This window comes from Rhinoderma darwinii, chromosome 7 (assembly GCF_050947455.1).
Source record: "Rhinoderma darwinii isolate aRhiDar2 chromosome 7, aRhiDar2.hap1, whole genome shotgun sequence".
Taxonomy (NCBI): Eukaryota; Metazoa; Chordata; class Amphibia; order Anura; family Rhinodermatidae; genus Rhinoderma; species Rhinoderma darwinii.
Window position 1 is genome coordinate 31,194,604 of NC_134693.1, and position 22,102 is coordinate 31,216,705.

General features: G+C 40.5%; 1 protein-coding gene across 1 annotated transcript in view; it reads left to right on the forward strand.

The window, feature by feature from the left end:
* The first annotated feature begins 14,575 nt into the window (after positions 1–14,575).
* NMNAT2 (nicotinamide nucleotide adenylyltransferase 2) overlaps positions 14,576–22,102 on the forward strand; it is a 44,207-nt gene continuing 36,680 nt past the window's right edge. The window contains exon 1 of the mRNA XM_075833123.1: positions 14,576–14,847. Coding sequence (XP_075689238.1) covers positions 14,763–14,847 — 85 coding nt within the window. The 5' untranslated portion in view covers positions 14,576–14,762. The remainder of the gene's footprint in view (positions 14,848–22,102) is intronic.

Below are 22,102 nucleotides of genomic sequence, written 5' to 3' on the forward strand. Positions count from 1 at the left end.
ATTTGCTGGTTTATGGAAGTTACAGCAGCCGACCCGCTGATCGCCAAGATTGCGGCATTCTCAAACAGGGCCACCCTCTGATAACCGTACATACAGAAATGCAGTAAAGCATGACGGATGTACATGTGACATTGTGTGCAAACTGCTGTAAAGTTGTGGCAATTTACTCTCAGTTATTTCCTGTCACCTTGCAAGTATATCAAAATTTTAGAAACAAAAATCGAAAGTAAACAATTAACCCCTTCACGACCCAGCCGATTTTTGGGATTTTCGTTTTCATTTTTTTTTCCCCATCTTCTAAAAGCCATAACTCTTCTATTTTTTTCGTCAATATAGCCATATGGGGACTTGTTTTTTGCGGGACGAGTTGTAATTTTTAACGGTACCATTTGTTGTAGAATACTGTATAATGTATTGGGAAACTGGGAAAAAATTATTCGTGGGGTGGAATAGGGAAAAAAATAGCGATTCTTAAAACTTTTGAGGGGTTCCGTTTTTACGGCTTTCACCATAAGGTAAAAATAGCATGTTAACTTTATTCTACCAGTCAATACGATTACGGCGATACCGAATTTATATCGTTTTACTACTTTTAATAGGTAGAAACTAATTGTTAAAAATAAAATTTGTGTTTTCTTGCAACATTGAGAGGCGTAACTTTTTTATTTTTCCATCGATTGAGCTGTATTAGGGCTTATTTTCTGTGGGGCGAGCTGTAGTTTCCATTGATACCATTTCCAGCTACATGAGACTTTTTGATCACTTTTTATTTCATTTTTTGTGAGATATGAAGTGACCAAAAAACTGCGATTCTGGCGTTTCATATATTTTTATTTTTACGCCATTCACTGTGCGCATTAAATAATAATATAGTGTAATAAATCGGACATTTACAGATGCAGCAATACCAATTTTTTCATTTTTTTTTACATTTTTTACAAGACTTTTTTACACTTCTAAAAGCTTTATTTAACCATAGACACGGCTTAACAGGAGATGAAGAAAAGCAGCCCTGGGGGGCCTCCATTAGGCCCCTGGACTGCCAAGACAACCATTGGTGCCCCACGATCATGTTGCGGGGGGGCAATGAGTTGTCAGAGGGGGCGCCCCCCTGTTAGTAACGTCTTAGATGCTGCGATCGTTCCTCCTGGCTGTTAGTCCCGGGTGTCAGCTGTAAAACACAGCTGACACCTGCGTACGGAGCAGACTCAGCGGGTGAGCCCGCTCCGAACATTACCTCCCCACCACAACGCAATGGTAGGTTGTGGCGCTGCTATTTTAGGGCTCACGCACATGACCTTGTTTTTATTCAGTGTGCTAACCGCATTTTTTGCAGATAGCACACTGACCCATTCATTTCTGTGGAGCCATGCACACATCAGTCTTTTTTGCAGATGCGTTGTACCGTTACGGAAATTATAGAACAGGTCCTATCCCTGTCCATTTTTTTGCAGATCCGTGCATTATAATCTACGGACCTGCAAAAATAACAGACAGCACATGGAAGTCATCTATCTTCTGTCCGCATTTTGCGGATACGTTTCTATGACACACCTGGGAAATACAATCAAGTGACCTTCTAATGAATGTGGACCGCAAAATACGGATGACACTCGGAAAAGAGAAGGCTGTAGTATACAGACACACGGAATGGTTGCGGAAGCAATTCGGAAGCATTATGGACACTGGGATCCGCAGTTTGTGGCCTGATGAACGTCAACGGTCATGTGCATTAGGACTTGCGATTGTGATTTATGAACTTCCAAACGTTGTGTAACCCCAACCTTAAAGAGTTTATCCCACCAAACTCCTTAAAAAATACTTTTGCAGACCATTAGTATTCTTTGACACAACTTAATTTTTCCTAAAATCAAAAGGGAGCATGTGGCTCCTTGAAACATTGCCTCCCCTGTTCCCTGACGCTCGGCAGTGCCATCTTCCGCCCCAGCCTGCCGTGAAAAGTAATCTCCACTGACAGAAGTGCTATTGGAGAAAAGTGAATTATTATCGGGGTGGAGAGAAATTTTGCCATATTTATTGTGGGCAACAACACACTTGGAAAACCTCCACTTTAAAAACCCTGCGTTTGGTCCTAACGTTCTGTGATAAATTATGGAGGCATTCTCCCTATAGAAATACTTCTGAAGCAAAATATGGTGCCATTTGGAGGCACCATACAGCGGCACATGGTTTTCCTATAGGTCTGTACTACATCTGTATTGTCAACACCATGTCATATTCTGCCTAGAGACAATTATTACGTATACAATTATGGAAATGTGATTAATGGTAAAATATCCAAAAATGTAACAATTTGTGTTAAGAAAATCCAGAACCAATATGTCATGTTGAATTATTGCTCACGGCTCATTAGATTGCCAAATAAAACTCACAATTAGATGTTCATGATTAATCAAAAGTTGAAAACATGTCCCATGAAAACACATGACAAATGGCACCGCATTTTTGTGAAGACAAACGTTTTTACTAAAAAAAGTTTCAAAAGATTTCAGTTTAGTGGGTAGTTTTGGTTCCTTGAACGCATCAATTTAAGAGGCTAACAAACTTTTTTTTTTAAATTATGTCTGGAAGAACATACCCTTAAATATAACGAATCTAGCAATGATAGACATGTAATTGATTGAGATGGGTTGAACTTCATGGACCTGTGTCTTTATTCAACCCTATGTTACTGTATATACCTCGGGATCAATCTTACTTCCTCATATGACTCTGTGTAAATGGAATTTCCCAACACTCCTCTGGGAAATGAACATTCTAGTTTCTAAAAGGAACTCCCTTTCACTTTTCGGTAAAATGGTTGCGGTTAAGATGACCATATTACCAAAAATCTTATACCTCCTCGAAACACTGCCAGTGGTGATACCGCTCTCAGGTCTTTGGAAGTTTCAATCCTCTCTTCTTTGTTTTATGTGAGCCAATATACATCACCACATTTCAAAAACAGTCCTTCTAGCTAAAACTTTGCAGGGCGGATCGGCTGTCCCTGACATATTTGGCAGTTCACCTCTATAGAATTCCTTCTTAAACATCTTTGCGAGCCTACGAGAAATGGACCGAGATTAAAAACTAGTGGATGACCCCATATCATCCCAAATCGATGCTTTAGTCTTGTACTGCAGCCACTCTCCCATCATCCTTACTCGGCTCAATGTCCTTCGCTAGCAACATATGGACAACTGGTACAAAATTATACCTCCTGATTTCCAGAAAATGAGTTATGATCTCTTTTTTGTTTTTTACTCCTCCTCCTAATCTCTTCGCGGCAATGTCCAGACCCTGGTTTACCACCAACCTCTTTTGCTTTGAGGACATAGATGATCCATACACTATGGATATTGTACCCTATCAAGTTCTTCAAATTAAATTCAACTTCCCCCCGTTGGCCCAGTATCCCTACCTACAGATACACTTTGCACTCTCCCTTCATAATGACACTAAGTTTTCTATCCCTACAGTCTTTAAGAGCCTTTGTACACAAGGCCCCTCAACAAAAGGCCTCATTATTGAAATTTATGGAATTCTTTCCTCCCCCACTTCCAGCACTCCGATTAAACATCCATACGTGTCCAAATGGAAGACATGTCTTGGAAGGGAGCTTTCCAAAGAAGGTTTGGCAAATTATCTTGCCCCGCGCATCTAAATCTTCTCTCTATGTTTCTTAGAAAGAAGACAAATGCAAAATTCTGATGTACTGGTACCACACACCGGCTCTTCTGCGTAAACTATTCCCCTTAGACTAGATGTAACGATATAGGGACTCTTCCACATATCTTTTGGGACTGCACAAGTATAGTCCCCTTCTGGACTGAAGTTAAGACCCTTTTATATCGAGTAATTGGTACTGTTCTCACATTGGACATACTCCTCTACACACTCAATGTACCTCCTCACAATCTGCACAAAGCTCCTGCCGGGCTGCTCCTTCACATATTGATTGCGGCGAAATGCCTTATCACCTCCCATTGGAAAAGTCCTCAAGCCCCACCATCAGTGAGTTCAATTCCAGGATTAAAGAAGCTCGTTGTATGGAGTACCTTATGGCCTTCGGTGAATTGCCTGCTTCTGCCTCACCTAGGTGGATTACATAGTTGTTGCACAACTCTAAACTACATTTGCTGTTCAGCTTTGAATTACAGGATACTTTTATCGCTCATCCCCTTTTCCCTCTTCTCTCCTCTGTACGTATCCCATTGTCATGTCTTCCCTGACATTATGTTGATTTAGATGTCAGTACGTCCTATTTCTACAACACTAACTGCCAATATACAGCTATGATGTTATATTTTAACTTTCATCTTTTTGCACCGGTTACACATGCCAACATCGAGTGATCTAATAATACATTGTATTTCACATTTGTGTTTTGTGAACATATTGATACTTTAGAGTTTTCTTACTCTTTGTAGTATTTTGAGATTTCTTTAATTTTTTGTCTCTACTCTTAACTTGGAATACAAAAATAGTTAAAGAAAAAGATTTAAGAGAAATTTTTCTAGTGAAAATCAAAGGGTAACAAATGTCATGAACAGCCTACACAGAGGCCTAAGATAAGAAGAAGAAAAACAAATAAAAATAAATGAAAAGTAACTACGTGTCGATGTGTGAGTCATGGACCACAATAGAGTGGAATGGATGCTGGAAGATGAAGGCAATAAACTCATGAAGCAAAATAACAAAAACAAACATTGATCTGATTAGATCGAGGTATACCATACGAAAAGAACACTTTGGGGAGAAGGAAAGATTAGATAAGAATGGGAAAAAGAAAGAAGCGAGGAAGCGGGAGGGAGAGGAGAAGCAAAGAAGGAGACATAATAAGTTAAAGGAATAACCAGGATGGGATTCAGGGATGTACTGTCACAACCAAGAAACCCAGAGAAAACAATATCTGGGGATCCTCAGGTCATCTAAATTATGTATTCTTGGAAGTTCTCAAAACACAGCCAGTAATGCTATAAGCAAAGAAATTTGTCATGACTTTCCCGCAAAGAGGCCGTAAGATCGTTCTATGGTAGGAGGATTCACTGGTTTCCAAAGGGCCATAACGCAGGAGTGGGCAGTGTCAATCAGGTGACGGATGATTGATTTTTTTTTTGTAGGAAGATAGAGGGATGTTGCACAGATGGAGCATGAAGAGGCCAGTGTCTTAGGGAGCACACAGTTTGCGAAATTTGATGTGATATGTCAGACAATGTCCTAGAATTCATTAAATTTCTGACTTTAGAAAACATGTAAAATAGTTCAATCAGGGCAGTACAGCTAGTGCTGCCGTCAGGGGCCCGGCCACAATCATAAAAAAAGGGGCCCGTCCGCTTCTCAGCAACTTTATACATTTCATTGAGCGCCCCAGAGTTAGTTACTTGGAGAAACGAATGGACCCTGCAATGAAATAGGGCCCATTCCTTACTCTGAAGTAACTAAGGCTGGGGCCCTGAGAGGACTTACAGAAGGGGAAGATGCAGCATGGAAGCAGAAGCTCCGTATGGAGGGAGCCGCCCACCAGACACGTCCTTCTCTACACAGCTGACTGGACCTGCAGGCTGGTGAGTGATTCCGCCCTTTCCATTCTGCTTCCCATTCCTCCTGACCCCACTTGAAAAATATATAAAGTACAGTATGTTAAAAATATATATATTTCCCTAGCGTTTTTCTGCCGCAATTTTTATAATCACTGCAAAAATGGCACAGTTTTACAGCGATTTTTAAAAAATCGTGGCAAAACCCCATGATTTGTGCCGCGATTACGAAAATTGCATAAAAAAAGGGTACAAAACATGGTAAAACAGTGCTGTTATGCTATAGTCGAAGTGCGGTAAAATTACGTTTTTTTGTTGCGATTTTGCAAAAATGCGATTTGACCGCACTGTGTAAATAGACTAAGGCCTTATTCAGACGGCCGTGCTCGGTCCTTTTTATATTAGCCGTGTATCAGCCATATTTCCCGGACCAACCACAGTTCAGGGAGAAGGGCTCCTAGCAACATAGTTATCTATGACGCTAGGCGTCCCTGTCTCTCCGCGGGAAAACTGTCCCGTACTGTAATCATGTTTTCAGTACGGGACCGGGGACAGTATTCCCGCAGAGAGACAGGGACTCCTAGCGTCATAGATAACTATAATGCTAGGAGCACGGCACCCTGAACTGTGGTCGGTCCGGGATATACTGCCGACATACGGTCCATATATATCACACTAAGGCCACTTCAGAAGTGGTGGATTTGTCTCCTATTTCTTGTGCGGATTGCGCTCTGAAAATTCACTACAAATGTTCACGGACGTATGCGCAATCGGCCCTTAATAATGGCCATTTTTCACTTCCAATTTGCATGCATGTGGGACCCGTTCTCACGGATCCTTCATAGACTTGAGTCTATTGAGGGATATGTAAAAACGGATGTAAATAGGACAAGCCCTATTTTTTCAGGACCCTTCACACGGTCCGTTAAAACAATGGCCATGTAAATAGCCCAATAGAAATACATGCAACCATGTGAAGGCCGTTAAAACAACAGCCATCACACGAACATTTAACACGTTCTTCTGAATAAGCCCTAACTAATGTGAATGGAGTTTTCAAAACCCCATGCACATGCAGCAGAAAAAAATTGCATAGAATATAGGACGAGGTGCTGATTATTAAATCAGCAGCATGCCTATTATGTTGCAGAATTGGAACGTATTTCATCCTTTACAATGCAAAGGGTTAATTTGCTGCAAAATCCTAGCAAAATCTGTAAGGCTACACGCAAACATTGAGGAATTTGGTGCAGAAAATCGGAATAAAAAACGCAGGTAAAGCTGCAGGTAAAATCCGCACCTAAGGACTGTGTATTTTTGTCCGCACCATGAAAAGAAATCCAGCACAGCAATAAGTAGCATGCTACTTATTTTGCACGGAAAAGCCGAAGATAAGCCCCTTTGAATGACCATGGGACTAGTTCTCGTGCGGATCTGTTACACACTTGTGGCACATCTGCGGCAGAAATTCAAGTGTAATCCTCTGATTTTTGCTGCGTAAAAACACATTGGATTTTAATGGCAATGTAAGAAAGTTTGTGCTCCTTATATCCTCACAAGTGGTTCCCCCTCTCTTAAAGCCTCCTTCACAGCGTGTTATTACCCTACATTTATTGTAGAGAAAATCTCTGAATGTACACTATAAACAACGTAAACAAAAATTCATAGGGCTCCATTATGTCCTTTTAGCCTACGACGGGCTGGTATATGTCGGTATACCTTTTTTTTGGAGGATGGAATAGCGTAATAGACTCTGCTATTCCATTCTGAGAGATCCCGCAAAAAAACGTATACCGTTTCTGACATTACTATGTGGACAGTGATGTCAGAAGTTTCCCAAAGCTCCTGACATCACTGTCCATATATGTAAAGTGACGTCAGGGGATTCTCCAGGGTCGGAATCCCTGGCCAGAGTGTTGCCGACTCTCTGGCCGTGGACTCAGGCTTTGCAAAGCCAGTGTCCTTGGGCAGAGCGCTAGTAGAAGCTCTGCCCAGGGACTCCAGCCCTGGGAAAGCTCCTGACAACACTGTCCATTTATGGACAGTGACTTTAGGATTTTCCCCAGGGCCATTCCCCAGGCGACGTATAACGCGTATAACATACACGTGAGCGCCACACTTTCCGTTGCCCAACCCCGGTAATGGAGGGAGGGCCCAGACAACTTGGCTGTATGGGGCCCAGAAATTCCTCATTGCGTCCCTGAGTTCAATCATTGATCTACAGCGCCAACAGAGAGGGGAGGCGGATAAAAAGATACTATGTCGTTTGGAATGGCCGCATTTAAAGGAGATATGTGGGGAGCAAAAATTATTAGCAGTGTACTCACTGCAGTCTTTGAGTTCGCTCACTTATATACATTCTGGCCCCCCGTCGCGCTGATTATGAGATTTTAATCGATTTTTATAGCGCCCGCGGGGGACCAGAATTCTAGTTGCATAGCCGTCCTTTATGACGACACGACTCTTTGTGATGTCACCGGCCCCGCTGTAGTTTATGTACAAGCAATAACAGTAGTTTCTGCTTGTACATAGATTACAGCCGGGTGGTCACATGACGAAGAGTCGTGTCGTCATAAAGGAACATTGTGCAACTTTGTACCCCGCCAGCGCTATAAAAAATCTATTAAAATCTCATAATAAGCACGACGGGTGACCGGAACGTATATTAGCGAGTATACTCACATACTGCAGTGAGTACACAGCTAATAATTTTTGCTTCCAATATAACCCCTTTAATGTATCATATAATGTACAGAAAAACTGTGGGGTGGAATGGGAGAAAAACCTTGATTGTTTTTTTGGGTTTAATTTTAACCGCATTCACTGTGTGGTAAAAACATGTTAACTCTATTCTGTGGGTCAATACGAATACGGTGATATCAAATTTATATATATATTTTTATGTTTTACTGCTTTTACTTAGAAAAAAATATTTGTTAACAAAAATTTGTTCTGTGTCGCCATATTAGAGAGCCATAACTTTTTTATTTTATCGTTTGAGCTGTGTGAGGGCTTGTTTTTTGCAACAATGCTGGCGTTGTGAATTTTATTTTACTACAGCGTTCACCCCGTGAATTAAGTGGCGCAATATTTTAATAATTTAGACTTTTATGGACACGGCGATACCAATTATATTTACTTTTTTATTGCTTATATATCTTTTTGGTAAAAAATAGGAAAATATTTTTTTTTTCTTTTAGTTATTTCGATTTCTAAAAATTTTCTTAAACATTTTAGTACTTGGTGTTTTTGCATTTTGATGTGGAAACAGGTGCGCATTTTGTGTATTTTGGTGCGTTTTTTTTTAGAGCTTATCAGATACAATTTCAAGATGGAAACGCACGATAAATTGACATGCTACGGATTTTCAAATTCTGCAACGTGTAAATGGGATTGCAAAAAGGAACGTTTTTACCGCTCAACGGCACTGCAAAGGAATTCCAATGTGTAGTTTTTATGAACAAGAGTTCCAGTGGGTAGTGATAGACAATCCACGAACCAGTGTAGGTATAGATGGTACCGATGGTACTAGTAGTTCCAAGTGTATGCAGCCGATAAACCGACTTTTTTTCAATCTGGAAAGAACCTATGTCTTCAGTGTGAAAAAGGAGGACAATAGTGCAATACCCTTCAACACTGTGTTCATCATGCAAGTTTTATTCCATACTTACAAAATAGGACAAATATTCCAGCCGAGGGCGAGATTGTTTGGCGTGCCGCACATGCTTTTATCGTATTTTTATGAGCTTGAATATTTGTCCTATTTTGTAAGTATGGTATAAAACTTGCATGACGAACACACTGTTGACGGGTATTGCACTATTGTTCTCCTTTTTTTCACACTGGAGACATAGGTTCTTTCCAAAATGGTACTAATAAAAACTAGCACGTCCTGCAAAAAAAACAGCACTCATGCCACTATATCTATGAAGAAATAGAATTAGTTAAAGCTCCAATGAGTCAGGAAAGAAAAATATGCAGTTGTGCAGGCCCGAGGGGAACATTTCCTCTGTTTCAAGAGGTGATTTATCAAGGGAAGGGTAGGGCCCAAACACATCTGCTGGAAGCGAGGGGGCCCGTATTATACCAGGACAACACTTTCCCAGCAAAATTCCCCAAACTGCAAAAGGTGCGGAGTGTGGACCAAAAGGGGGATAAGAAAGGACACCATTTATCAGTGCGACACTGGCCTGTGCAGCAAGGATTGCTTCACAGCGTAACACACATCTATGGATTATTTTATTGTATTTTTTTTTTGCCCCATTATTATACCACCTGACTATGCCCCTGATGTCCTCTGCCCAGCTTACATATGCCCCACATTATAAACTGAAATACCTGTAAAACTCCAAACAAAACTACTTCCAAGCAAAATTTGTGCTTCAAAATCCAAATGGCGCTCCCTCCCTTCTGAGCCCTACTGCCCAAACAGCAGTTTACTTCCACATATATAGCATCGCCAAACCAGGGAGAACTCTTTTAACAATTTTTGGGGTGTGTATCTCCAGTGGCACAAGTTGGGCACTATATATTTGCCACTGATATGGCATATCTGGGGAAAAATTGCAATTTTTACTTTGCACCTTCCGCAGCGCGATGATTTATGGAAAAGACTCACTGTGGTGAAAATGCTCACTATAGCTCTTAATAAATGCCTTGAGGGGTGCAGTTTCCAAAATGAGGGTCACTTCTCAGGGGTTTATTTTATTATTTCACATCAGAGCCCTGCAATTTTGAACCCATACTTTGTAAGTTGCCAAATTAGGCCTCAATTTCGCATGGTACTCTCTCACTCCTGAGCCCTGTCGATAGTCCAGGCAAAAGATTAGGGCCACATGTAGGGTGTTTCTAAAACCAGGAAACACATCATAATAATTGGAGAGCTGTGTTTTCATGGTGGCACAAGCTGGGCAACACATATTGGCATATCTATGGAATAATTGCTATTTTCACTCTACAACATCAAGTGCACACTAAATTCTGGAAAACACCTGCGGGGTTAAAGGGAGTCTGTCACCAGATGTCCGTATTGAACTACCAACAGGCTATTATAGATTAGGCTAACCTGATTCTGACGTGTATTATGTCTTTCCACAGAGTGCCTCCTTTGAAGAGAAAAAGCTTTTATTACATTTATGCAAATTAGCATTTTGTAGCAACGAGGCCGTCACAGTTGTTCCAAAATGCTCTCTCGTCATTCCCCAGTTCAACCTCCCTCCCTGCTTCCTTTGATTGACAGGGGCTAGGCAGCGTACTAGGCGAGTTCACGCCTGGCACCGTAGTGTAGTGAACCGGCGCGCGTCCCTACATGTTAATCGGCGCATGCGCAGTAGTGACGATTAGAATGATGAGCATAAAGATTACACTGCGAATTTAACATGCTCACTACATCCCTAGGTGAATTCCTCAAGGGGTGTAGTTTCCAAAATGGAGTAACTTTTGGGGAGTTTTCACAAGTTTTGGTCCCACAGGGGCTTTGCAAACGTGACATGGTGCCAAGAAACCAATCCAACAAAATCTGTGCTCCAAAAGCCAAATGGCGCTCCTTCTTTTCTGTCCAAACAGCAGTTTTTGACCACATATGGGGTATTTCCGTACTCTGGAGAAGTTGATTTACAAATGTTGGGGTTCTTTTTTTCCTTTATTTGGTGAGAAAATGAAAAATGTTGAGCTAAAGCTACGTCTTCTTGAAAAAATTTTTTTTATTTTCGCTGCCCAAATGGCACGCCTTCCGTTCTAAGCCCTGTCATGTGCCCAAACAACAGTTTATGACCGCATATGGGGTATTTACGTACTCCAAAGAAGTTGCTTTACAAATATTGGGGCTTTTTCTTCTTTATTCCTTGTGGAAATTGTTTTATTTTTTTAGCTAAAACTACATCTTATTGAGGAAAATTGAAATTTTTCATTTTCAGGTCCAAATTCTGATAAAATCTATGAACCACCTGTGGGGTAAAAAATGCTCACTACACCCCTAGATAAATTCCTTGTGGGGTGTAATTTCCAAAATTGTTGTTTATTTGGGGTGTTTCCTTTGTTTTGGCATCACAAGACCTCTTCAAACCTGATATGGTGCCTAAAATATAATCTAATAAAAAGAAGGCCTCAAAATCCACTAGGTGCTCCTTTGCTTCTGAGGCATGTGCTTCAGTCCAGTAGCACACTAGAGCCACGTGTGGGACACTTCTAAAAACTGCAGAATCTGGGCAATAAATATTGAGTTGCATTTCTCTGGTAAAACTTTCTGTGTTACGGGAAAAATTTTAAATTAATTTCTGCAACAAAAATTACATTTGTATATTTTACCTCTACTTTGCTTTAATTCCTGTGAAACGCCTAAAGGTTTAAGAAACTTTCTAAATGCTGTTTTGAATACTTTGAGGCGTGCAGTTTTTAAAATGGGGTGATTTATGGGGTCTTGTATTGTATGGGCCTCTAAAAACCACTTCACAACTGAAGTGGTCCATGTAAAAATAGTCTTTTGAATTTTTAGCAACTATTTTGTGTGGTATAACTATCTGTCTTACAAGCAGATACATTTAAATTGATAAAAATGCAATTTTTTTGTTATTTTTCACTAAATGTTGGTGTTTTTCACAATTAAATACTAAATGTATCGGCCAAATTTTACCAGTAACATGAAGTCCAATGTGTCACAAGAAAACAATCTCAGAATCGCTTGGATAGGTAGAAGCATTCCAAAGTTATTACCACATAAATTGACACATGTCAGATTTTAAAAATAAGGCTCTGTCAGGAAGGTCAAGAGTGGCTGCAGTGGCAAGGGGTTAAAGAATTGCTGTATATGCAGTTACTTTTTGTAAATGAATGGGCCCCAAGTCAGCTGCAGAAGCCTAACAAATCCTCGGACCTGGTCTCTGCAGGCGCTATGTTGAAACGACTATGAGGATCTTGATTCTGTTACTAAGCAGGCTAATACAGTGTCTCCTCTTTGTATATCAGGCAGTCGAGGCAGTCTAATATAAAAAGAGCCGAGTGACACTGTTTATCAGATAGTCGCTCTCCTCTCTCTATATTAGTGTCCCCACTCTTTATATTAGTCTCTCCTCTCTGTATATTAGTCTCTCCTCTCTGTATATGGCCACATTCACATGGTGGTATTTTGGTCAGTATTTTGCTTCAGTATTTGTAAGCCAAACCAGGAGTGGAACGTACACAGCAAAAAAGTATAATGGAAAGATTCGCACCTCTCCTGTGTATTGGACCCACTTCTGATCTTGGCTTCCAAATTTTGAAGCAAAATACTGACTAAAATACCGCTGTGTGAAAGTGGTCTATTAGACAGCCTCTCTCTCTCTCTCTCTCTCTGCATATTAGACATTGAGGCTGTCTGATATAAAGAGAGGAGAGTGAAACTGTCTAATATAGAGAGGAGAAAGAGAGAGTACTGATATACATAGACACTGATATACCTGGGGAGACTGTCTGATATACAATGTTTCTTCCCTGTAAATGAGTTTCTCTCTCCTCTATTTACATTAGACAGCCTCTGTCTCTGTGTCCAGTCATAGTTGGGGACTCCATTATAAATTTTGCATTGGGGCCCTGGAGCTACAAGTTACACCTCTGGGTCTACCGCCTTGTCCATCACCCTGCGGTAGTGTCTCCTACTACACTACATCATTCTCCCCTCAGAGCCCGCAGAATCCAGTGTGTGTCTCGGTAAGCCTGCAAGCGGGTGTGCTGCACGGTGAAGTAGCTCACGTCTGTGCATTGGGTGGAGCTGCAGCGGCTGGAGCAGATGATAATTGGATGGTGCGGGGGGATGGATGAGCGAGGAGAGCCTGCAGTTTCATCTCCTGCGGGTCCAAGATGAGAAGCGGCTGTCAGGAGGCAAAGCCTAAATCGATTTCCCGATTCTGACAAAAAAAAAATCTAAATTCTATGAAATGCGAATAATTGATTTCATTTGATTAATCGCCCATGTAATAAATATCTTGTTGAGATTTGAAAAAATTCCAATCATTGTAATAATCTTTCTAAGGATACATGCACACCACCGTTGTTTTCGTCAACGTGCTATCCATTTTTTTAAAAACGGATAGCACACTGACCGATTCATTACTATGACCCCATGAACACGACCGTGGTTTTTAACGGATCTGTGTGGGGGCTGTGGGGCGAACCACAAAACTCAGAGCAGGTCCTATTCCTGTCCATGTTTGCGGCTCAGTCTCACCGATTCATATGCATGGCAACATGGAAACCATGGACAGTACACGAATGCCATCCGTGTGCTGTCCGTGTTTTGCGAATCCGATATGTATGGACCGCAAAATATACAACCGGTCATGTCCATATAGCCTTGTTGTGGTAAGAATTATTCCAGTTTAACACTTGCACTGCCTTTATTTAAAACGTCTTGGACACTAAACACTAATATTAGTAAATCGGTTTAATGAATTTTATTAATATACATGTATTAGCAAATATGCTTTGTTTTGTAACCGGTGCTTGCAGAATGTATGGACCAGACAGCTGCAGAATTTCAATATATTGTGTGCCCTCATATTTTCCACTGAGAACTGCCAGCAGCGCATTGCCCAGGTTTTCATTGGCGTAATGGGCAGCCACCAGAATTTTTAAATTTCCACTTCAAAATGGAGATACGCTTTAATTTTATGTGACTGTCACCATCACTTATACTTCACTTTTTTTTTCATATTTACTATGTGTTAACAAGTATATGATGCCGTGCGAGTCTATGCAGGAGAATGATAAAAACAATAGATGAGCGTGCTTCTTCATTGTTCAGTCCATAGATGTAATAATAGTGATGTTACAATAGTATGGTTTGGAATTCACTATTGTTAATAAGTATTTCCATCCCCAAAAATTGTTTTACATTGACTTTTTTCTTCTTGCTAACCGGCATCATTGTATTAAATGGCAATAAAGTGCTACTATTTGTTTTTGAGCCATTGAAGCAGGTGGATATGTGGTTCTGTAGTAGTTAAAGGGGAAAGGCTATAGAGAGAAAGCAGTGAGGGAGGGGGAGGGAAGCAGAGAAGTGACGTGCTGCCTATTGCATTTGTTCCTCTGAGTCTTCAGCGGCCAGTCTCATCTCCTTTCTCTGCAGAGGAAAAGAATACCCACCCACCTAGAGAAATCCCTTATCCAAACTCACAATCTGCCCCCACCCACAGACTACCCCTATTCCTCACCCACCCATCTTCTACCTGCTCCTCTGTACCTTCCAGCATGGCTGAAACCATTAAGACCCACGTTATCCTGCTGGCCTGCGGCAGCTTCAATCCTGTCACAAAAGGACATATTCATATGTTTGGTGAGTCCATTAACAGACACGTTCACCTGTTTGTCTTTATGGGTTTATTTTTCCTTTTTATCACCCCTGACCAGACCATACTGCGTTTACTGTACAGTCCTCCATCTTCCACATTCTGCTTCCCTTTAGCTCATCCGCATCCTCCTTTCTCCCCAGTAAATGTCCATCTCTCCTGCCCTTGCGTCAGTCGTACCGGTCCAATTTTTCCATTGCGTCTGCCTTGTTGGCATTGCTCCATAATGGTGTTTGCAGAGTCAACAGATCCCCCAAACCGTATTTCCCTTAGATAGCAATTATACTGTACTACATATGGACCTATAAAATTGTGCTTGCTCTGTTATCCGATGCAGTTTGTGCCTTGTGAACGTAGCTCAATAGATGTGCTTGTGTTGTAGAAATACGATTAATGTGAACTCCATCTATGCATGAAATAGTTAATATTCATTGTTGGGGCTGAGGGCTAACGTCTCTCCGTGTGTTTCCAAGGCAGACCGTGTATGAAGGAAGCTATTCCGTGCCATGATAAATTTATGCATAATTAGAATTCACAACAAAGAGACCCTCTAGCTTATGGGGGGGAACTTTGGGAGGGCGAGAATTGTTACCGTCTCTACGGGTTTGTGGTGGACAGGGCTTAATATGAAATGCGATTATATGTTTTATTTAGATATATTTCATTTTACTATGTGGATTCTGCCAGAGGTAAAGTTTTTCATCAGTGAGACTGAATTATGAAGCTTAAGTGGCATTTGGCATACACCAAACTGTAAGGTCTCAATGCAGCGGGTGAAATGTGTTGGGTTGTAACTCTAGTTGGCACAAAAATCAAACTACCTTTTTCACTTCTACTGTGCTTACGTGCATGGCATCTTTATAGAAGGGCATTTTGCTATTTTTTGCTAACAGTGACGAGATAGTACTAATGGTGAGGATAATATCAGTAATACCTTAGGACACAAAAAGAATTTGCATCTTGTAAGGTTAGAATGCAAAACCTAGGATGCTACATAAAGGTCTCAGCTGTTGTAGAAGTGTTTGGATATCAAATGTCATCACCTGCTGTGAGACGATATAAAAAAAAAAGAAATTAATAATATATAGAATTGTTAGTAGAGTCACAGTATTATAACATGTATTATATTTAAATGATATGTAAAGAAAATAAAGCCTCAAATCTAGGTCAAGAAGATTTAAAACACAAAAAGATCATTAGATGTGAGAAATGTAAAAGTTCTTATCGGCCAATAAATGGAGACGGGTGGGTCATGGGTGCTCCCTGCTTAGCCCTTTGCTTTTTGTAATGTACATAAGAGTTGAGTTTTATTAAATGGGAAAATTCGTTGACTATGAAGGAGTGGATAAGTTGTGCAACAACCCTAATATCTCATACATTGGATCTTACGCATTTGCTAACACTAAAGTAAAGCTACGCCTTTGATTAACATTGACTATATTGTCAGCAAATGTAAAATTTAGCATTTATGTAATATATCCTCATTACATGTTTTGCTGTTTTTAAAGTATGTATTTTAGAAAATATGTGGTTTAGAAAATAAAACATTGTCGCTACACAGAATCTCACAAAAACCTGCTGTTAATGGACAGGTCAGGGTATGTGCACACGATAGCAGGCATTTACGTGTGAAAAGACAGACTGTTTTCAAGAGAAAACAGCTGCCTCGTTTCACACGTAAAAGCTCCTCCTCATAATATACGAGGCGTATGTGACGCCTGTAATCTTGAGCTGCTCTTCATTGAGTTCAATGAAGAACGGCTCAAATTACGTTGCAAAGAAGTGCCCTGCACTTCTTTGCCGAGGCAGTCAATTTACGCGTCGTCGTTTGACAGCTGTCAAACGACGACTCGTAAATTACTGGTCGTCTGCACAGTACGTCGGCAAACCCATTCAAATGAATGGGCAGATGTTTGCCGACGTATTGTAGCCGTATTTTCAGACGTAAAACGAGGCATAATACGCCTCGTTTACGTCTGAAAATAGGTAGTGTGAACCCAGCTTAAGGCTTCATTCACATCTGCGTCAGGGTTCCATTCTGACGTTCCGTCTGAGCTTCCCGTTAGAACGGAACCCCGACTGAAACACAAACGGAAACCATAGGTTTCCGTTTGCATCACCATTGATTTAAGTGGTGATGGATCCGGTGCCAATGGTTTGCATTTATCTCAGTTGTGCAAGGGTTCCGTCCTTTTGACGGAATGAATACCGTAGTCGACTGCGCTATTGATTCCATCAAAAACAACGGAACCCTTATGCAACAGTGACAAACGGAAACCATTAGCAAAGTTTCTGTCACCATTGAGATCAATGGTGATTCAAATTCAAGCTAAGGTTTCTGTTCGCCTTTCCGTTGAGGGGTTCCCCCCGACGGAAACCTCTGATGGAACACCTCAATGGAAAGACAACCCTGATCTGAACAGGCCCTTAATTACTTTCTTTGCACCAGTTCTAGTTCGGCCATGTCCTTCTTATACACAGGTGCCTAAAATTGTACACAATATATTCCATGTGTGGTCTGACTAGTGATTTGTATGGAGGCAAAACTGTATTTCTGTCATGTGCATCTATGCCTCTTTTGATGCATCCTATGATTTTATTTACCTTTGAAGCAGCTGCCTGGTACTGGTTGCTAAAGGTAAGGGCTTTCTCGTCCATGTGCTATGCATTGAAATAAGTCACAGCACACGGACCAATTCATTTCAATGGGGCATTCAGACATGCATGGGTTTTTATGCAGCGAGTGTCTGATGCGTGAAACTCACTGTATGTCCTATATTGGTGCGTTTTTGCGCACCCAGTCGCCCATTGAAGTCTATGAGTGCGTGAAAACCATGGATAGCACACGGACGACATCTGTGTGCTTTCCGTGTTTCACGCATCATCTACAAAGAAATGAAGAGAAATAATTGAAAACAAGAAGAAGTGCTGGCACGGACGTAAAAAACGGATGCCACATGTAAAGCACACTGATGCCAATACACAACTCACACTGATGGCACACGGACATGACATGTAGGAAAAACATTGCGGTTTTTACACGCGCAAATCGGACACGCTCGTCTGAATGTAGCCTAAATGTACTGTCCACCATTATCCCCAGGTGTTTTTCAGTAGCAGTTTTACCCAGTGCTTTACCATTTAATGCATAATTGTAGAATTTGTTTCCTCGGCCCAAATGCATAACCTAACATTTATCCACATTAATCAATGTTTATTTGCCATTTCTCTTCCCAAAAATCCATTATTCTCTTGATGATCTATTTTATATCTGATATAATAATGATAATCTTAATGCATGTTGAATGCTTATCTACCAATGGATTGACGTAATTCTGAGGGCCTCCTACACAAACATTTTATTTGTATAACAGATAACTCATGTCTCCCTCTCCATCTGCCTACATACTGACAATAATACTGGAGAGGACCTGGCAATATGATATAAAACATAAACGAGTGGGAGAGGGATCAAGATCAAGGCAGCCACACCACCTCAAAACATCTCTCGTCTTCAGCAAAAAAAATTTAAATCAAGTGAGGTTAAGTCAAGTAGCATGTGACTCAGATATGGCAATAGATGATATTAGTTAATTAAGTTTATATTTCTATTGGAAATTTTATGTGTTTTTCACCCTGCATTTTTTCTAAAAGATCCAACCGTATTCAAAATGAGGCTCAAAAGATTCTACAGTCTAAATAATCTATGATTTGGTTTTGGATTGTGAAATTTGTGTGGTATACAAAGTATAAGGGTCAGTTCACACTTAGCGTAAATACAGAGGAAAAAACACTCAGAAATTGACATGCGGTAAGTTTTTTTATTCCGAAGCATGTCAATTGTATTTGCGTAAATGCTGTTTTTTTTGTTTCTGGATTACCCAATTGAATTCAATAGGGAGGTAAAACCCGCAACAAATAGCAGATGTTGCATTTTTTTGCGACGGAATCGCTGTGATTTCACCGCTGTGATTTCACCGCAAAAAGTTCAACTCAGAAAAAATTTAAAATCTTATACTTACCCAGAAATCTGTGTTTCTTCGTCCAGGCCGGCCTCCTGGGATGAGGTTTCATCCCATGTGACCGCTGCAGCCATTCGCAGGCGTCAGGACGTCAGAGGGACACGTCTCCTTTTTTTTGTTTTTTTCTGAGCAGTTTTCCACAGCAGACATTCTGGCCAGAAAACTGCACCACAATTTGGTGCGTTTTTTTTGGCTGGAATTCCCTGCGGCACACAGGGCGGATACGCTGTGTGCTTTTACGGAGCATATCCGCCCTGTGTGAACATACCCTTACAGTTGCACTTCTAAGTGCAATGGGACTTGCTTTGTCCCTAAAAAGGATCCTAATAGGCTCATAATATGCCGTATGTTTTGACCTTTGTGTAGTATAGCCTACGAGGGAGAGACCTATAGTACTGTTCATCCTGAACTTCCGGTTCTTTCATTTTTCTATAACTACAGATAACTACAGAACTACCTACAGGGTTTGTTCATCTGGACAACCCCTTTTCTAACACAATCAGATGATCGCCACAGGTTTGGAAACCAAAAACCCTGGCAATCAGCTGCTATCACTGGGGAAGCAGCAGGCTGCTGCACATTTGTGTTATTACATGATGCCCATTCAAATGTATGGGAAACCATATAATACATGGTCGCACTGAGTCTTCCAGAGCAGTAAGCCACTGTTTGCAGATAAATACTTACCGCCTTCCCGTTGTGTAGAGTCTCGTGCGATGGTGTATCATCATCCATAATGACATCACGTCACAGCCACCATAGGCGGAACGTCTCCATAGCTAGTAGTACTAGACTACCACAGTCATGTGATTGAACATCATTATAGGCAATACGTCAATGCATCAGAATCTATATACTGAATATATCACATCGCTAAAATATGCTACAAATGTATGATCTGTAGAGGTCTTATCTCTGGGATAGCCATGGATTTCTAAGATAAATGGGTTGCTGTACTCATTCAAATGCAATGCTCCTCTGGCTACCGTAGACCCCACTTGGCCTTAATCAGGAAATGGGAGCCAAAGTGGCACAGCACGGATTTTATTTGGTTGTTGTGGGCTATGGGTTAATATATAAAATTTCTGGATGTCTAGTTGGTTAATAATAATATCAATGTCATCTTATCATGCTCATAAATAATATACCTGCTGCGTCTTGTGGTTATAAATAACATCCCGGGTGGTCAAGTGGATTAATAAGGGACAATTGTCCGTTCTCTGCAACTAAACAGAGTCTGAAGCATAAATGAACGTACCTGATATTCAGCTGCCTTTCCCTATCTTTGGAGCACTAAGTCTCAGCAGTTATAAAGTTCTGAAGTTGGGGTGAGGTTGATTGCCCCATCGCCCGCTCAATGGAGCCACCACAAGAGTTAAACTTGATTCAAACATTTTTTAGATATATACGAACATGTGGTGTTTTAAAATAAAGTAACCCACTAAACCTTGATGATATTATTATTATTATTATTATTATTATTATTATTATTATTATTATTATCATCACTATTATACTAAAGGTATAATTAAACAACCAGATACCACAGATATTATAATGAAAAAAAATAGACATAAGAAACAATGAAAACATATTAACTACTTAAAGTCTATGCAAACCTTTGAAAGCAATATATTTTTTTTTTATTTTTTTTATAAAAAGTTCAATCAGTGTGTTTTGTGCAACTTTTTAATTAGTTTTTCTTAAAAATTATTTTTACTTTTTCAGATACAGCTGCTTTGTATTCTGTATGCAGAGCAGCTGCGTCATGCTGAATCCTGTACCTGTCAGGTCCGCGGGACTGACAGGTTCAGTGTCAGCAGGTCCTGCGTGTCTGACAGATTCAGGTATTAGCGCAAGATACAGCTGCTCTGTATACAGAATACAGTGCAGCCGTATCTCAAAAAGTAGAAATAACTTTTAATAATAAGTAATTATAAAGTTGCACAAAACACACTGATAGACATTTATATATATATATATATATACATATATATATATATATATATATATATATATATATATATATATCGCTTCTCTTTCCTTATGTATAACTGGAATTTATACTAGTTCTTTGTATGAACCTTTGATTTTTTCAATAAAATTAAAAAAAAAAAAAAGTTTACATAGACTTTAAACCGCATTAAAGCGGTTTTCCCAGAATCATAAGGTATCCCCTATCCACAGGATAGGTAATAATTTTCTGATCACTGGAGGCATCACCACTGGGACCCCAACCGATCATTAGAACAGAGGTTTCGAACCCCAGATCTGCCTCACTGCATTCCCCACGGTGTGGAGGAGCTTTAATGGAGAGGCGGTCGAGCATGGTGCCGCCACTCCATTCAATGTTTATGAGAATGATGGAAACAGCCAAGCGCTGTACTTGCCTGTTTCCATAATTCCTATAGACTTTGAATAGAGGGGCAGCATGCATGCTCGGTCAAGCAGTGAGGAGGAACAGGGGATTTGGGACCTCCATTCTCACGATCGGAGGAGGTCCCAGCAGTGGGGCCCCCATCGAACCGAAAACTATCACCTATCCTTTTCATTGGTGATAATTAATGATTCTGGGTAAACCCTTTTAATGTTATTCTTAAAACCCTAAACACCAGGGATATTATTTGTTAACACAGTGGTGACCAGGAAATGTATGATCTTTATCCTACAGACCACTAGGAACAATGTGGTTTAGTAGATGGAGCAAACTCCTAAAACTCTGCTTCATCTTCATTCAAATGCTTTATGTTTAAAATTACTTGAATTTTTGCTGAGAAGAATTATGTAGATACTGAAAATGTGCCCACTGCTATCAGTCACAGTAAGTAATTACCCATCATGGAACCTTGGAGTTTACTTTGTTTAGTCTCCTATTAGCTGTACATACTCTTCTTTCCTGAGTATTAATGCAAATCAAATGCATGTTTCTGGGTATCCGACATTCTATGTCTAATATAACTCTTAGGGCTTATTCAGACGAGCGTACATATTACAGGTCCATGTACTGTCCGTTAAACGGTCAGCATACGGACCTATGCAATTCAATGGGGCTATTCACACGTCTGTGGTTTTTCACGCAGCGTGTGTCTGTCGCGTGAAACAATGCATGTCCTATTTTGGTCCATTTTTGCACACCACGTCGCCCATTGAAGTCAATGGGTGCGTCAAAAACACGGACGACATCTGTATTCTTCATGCACCAATTGCTAAAGAAATGATG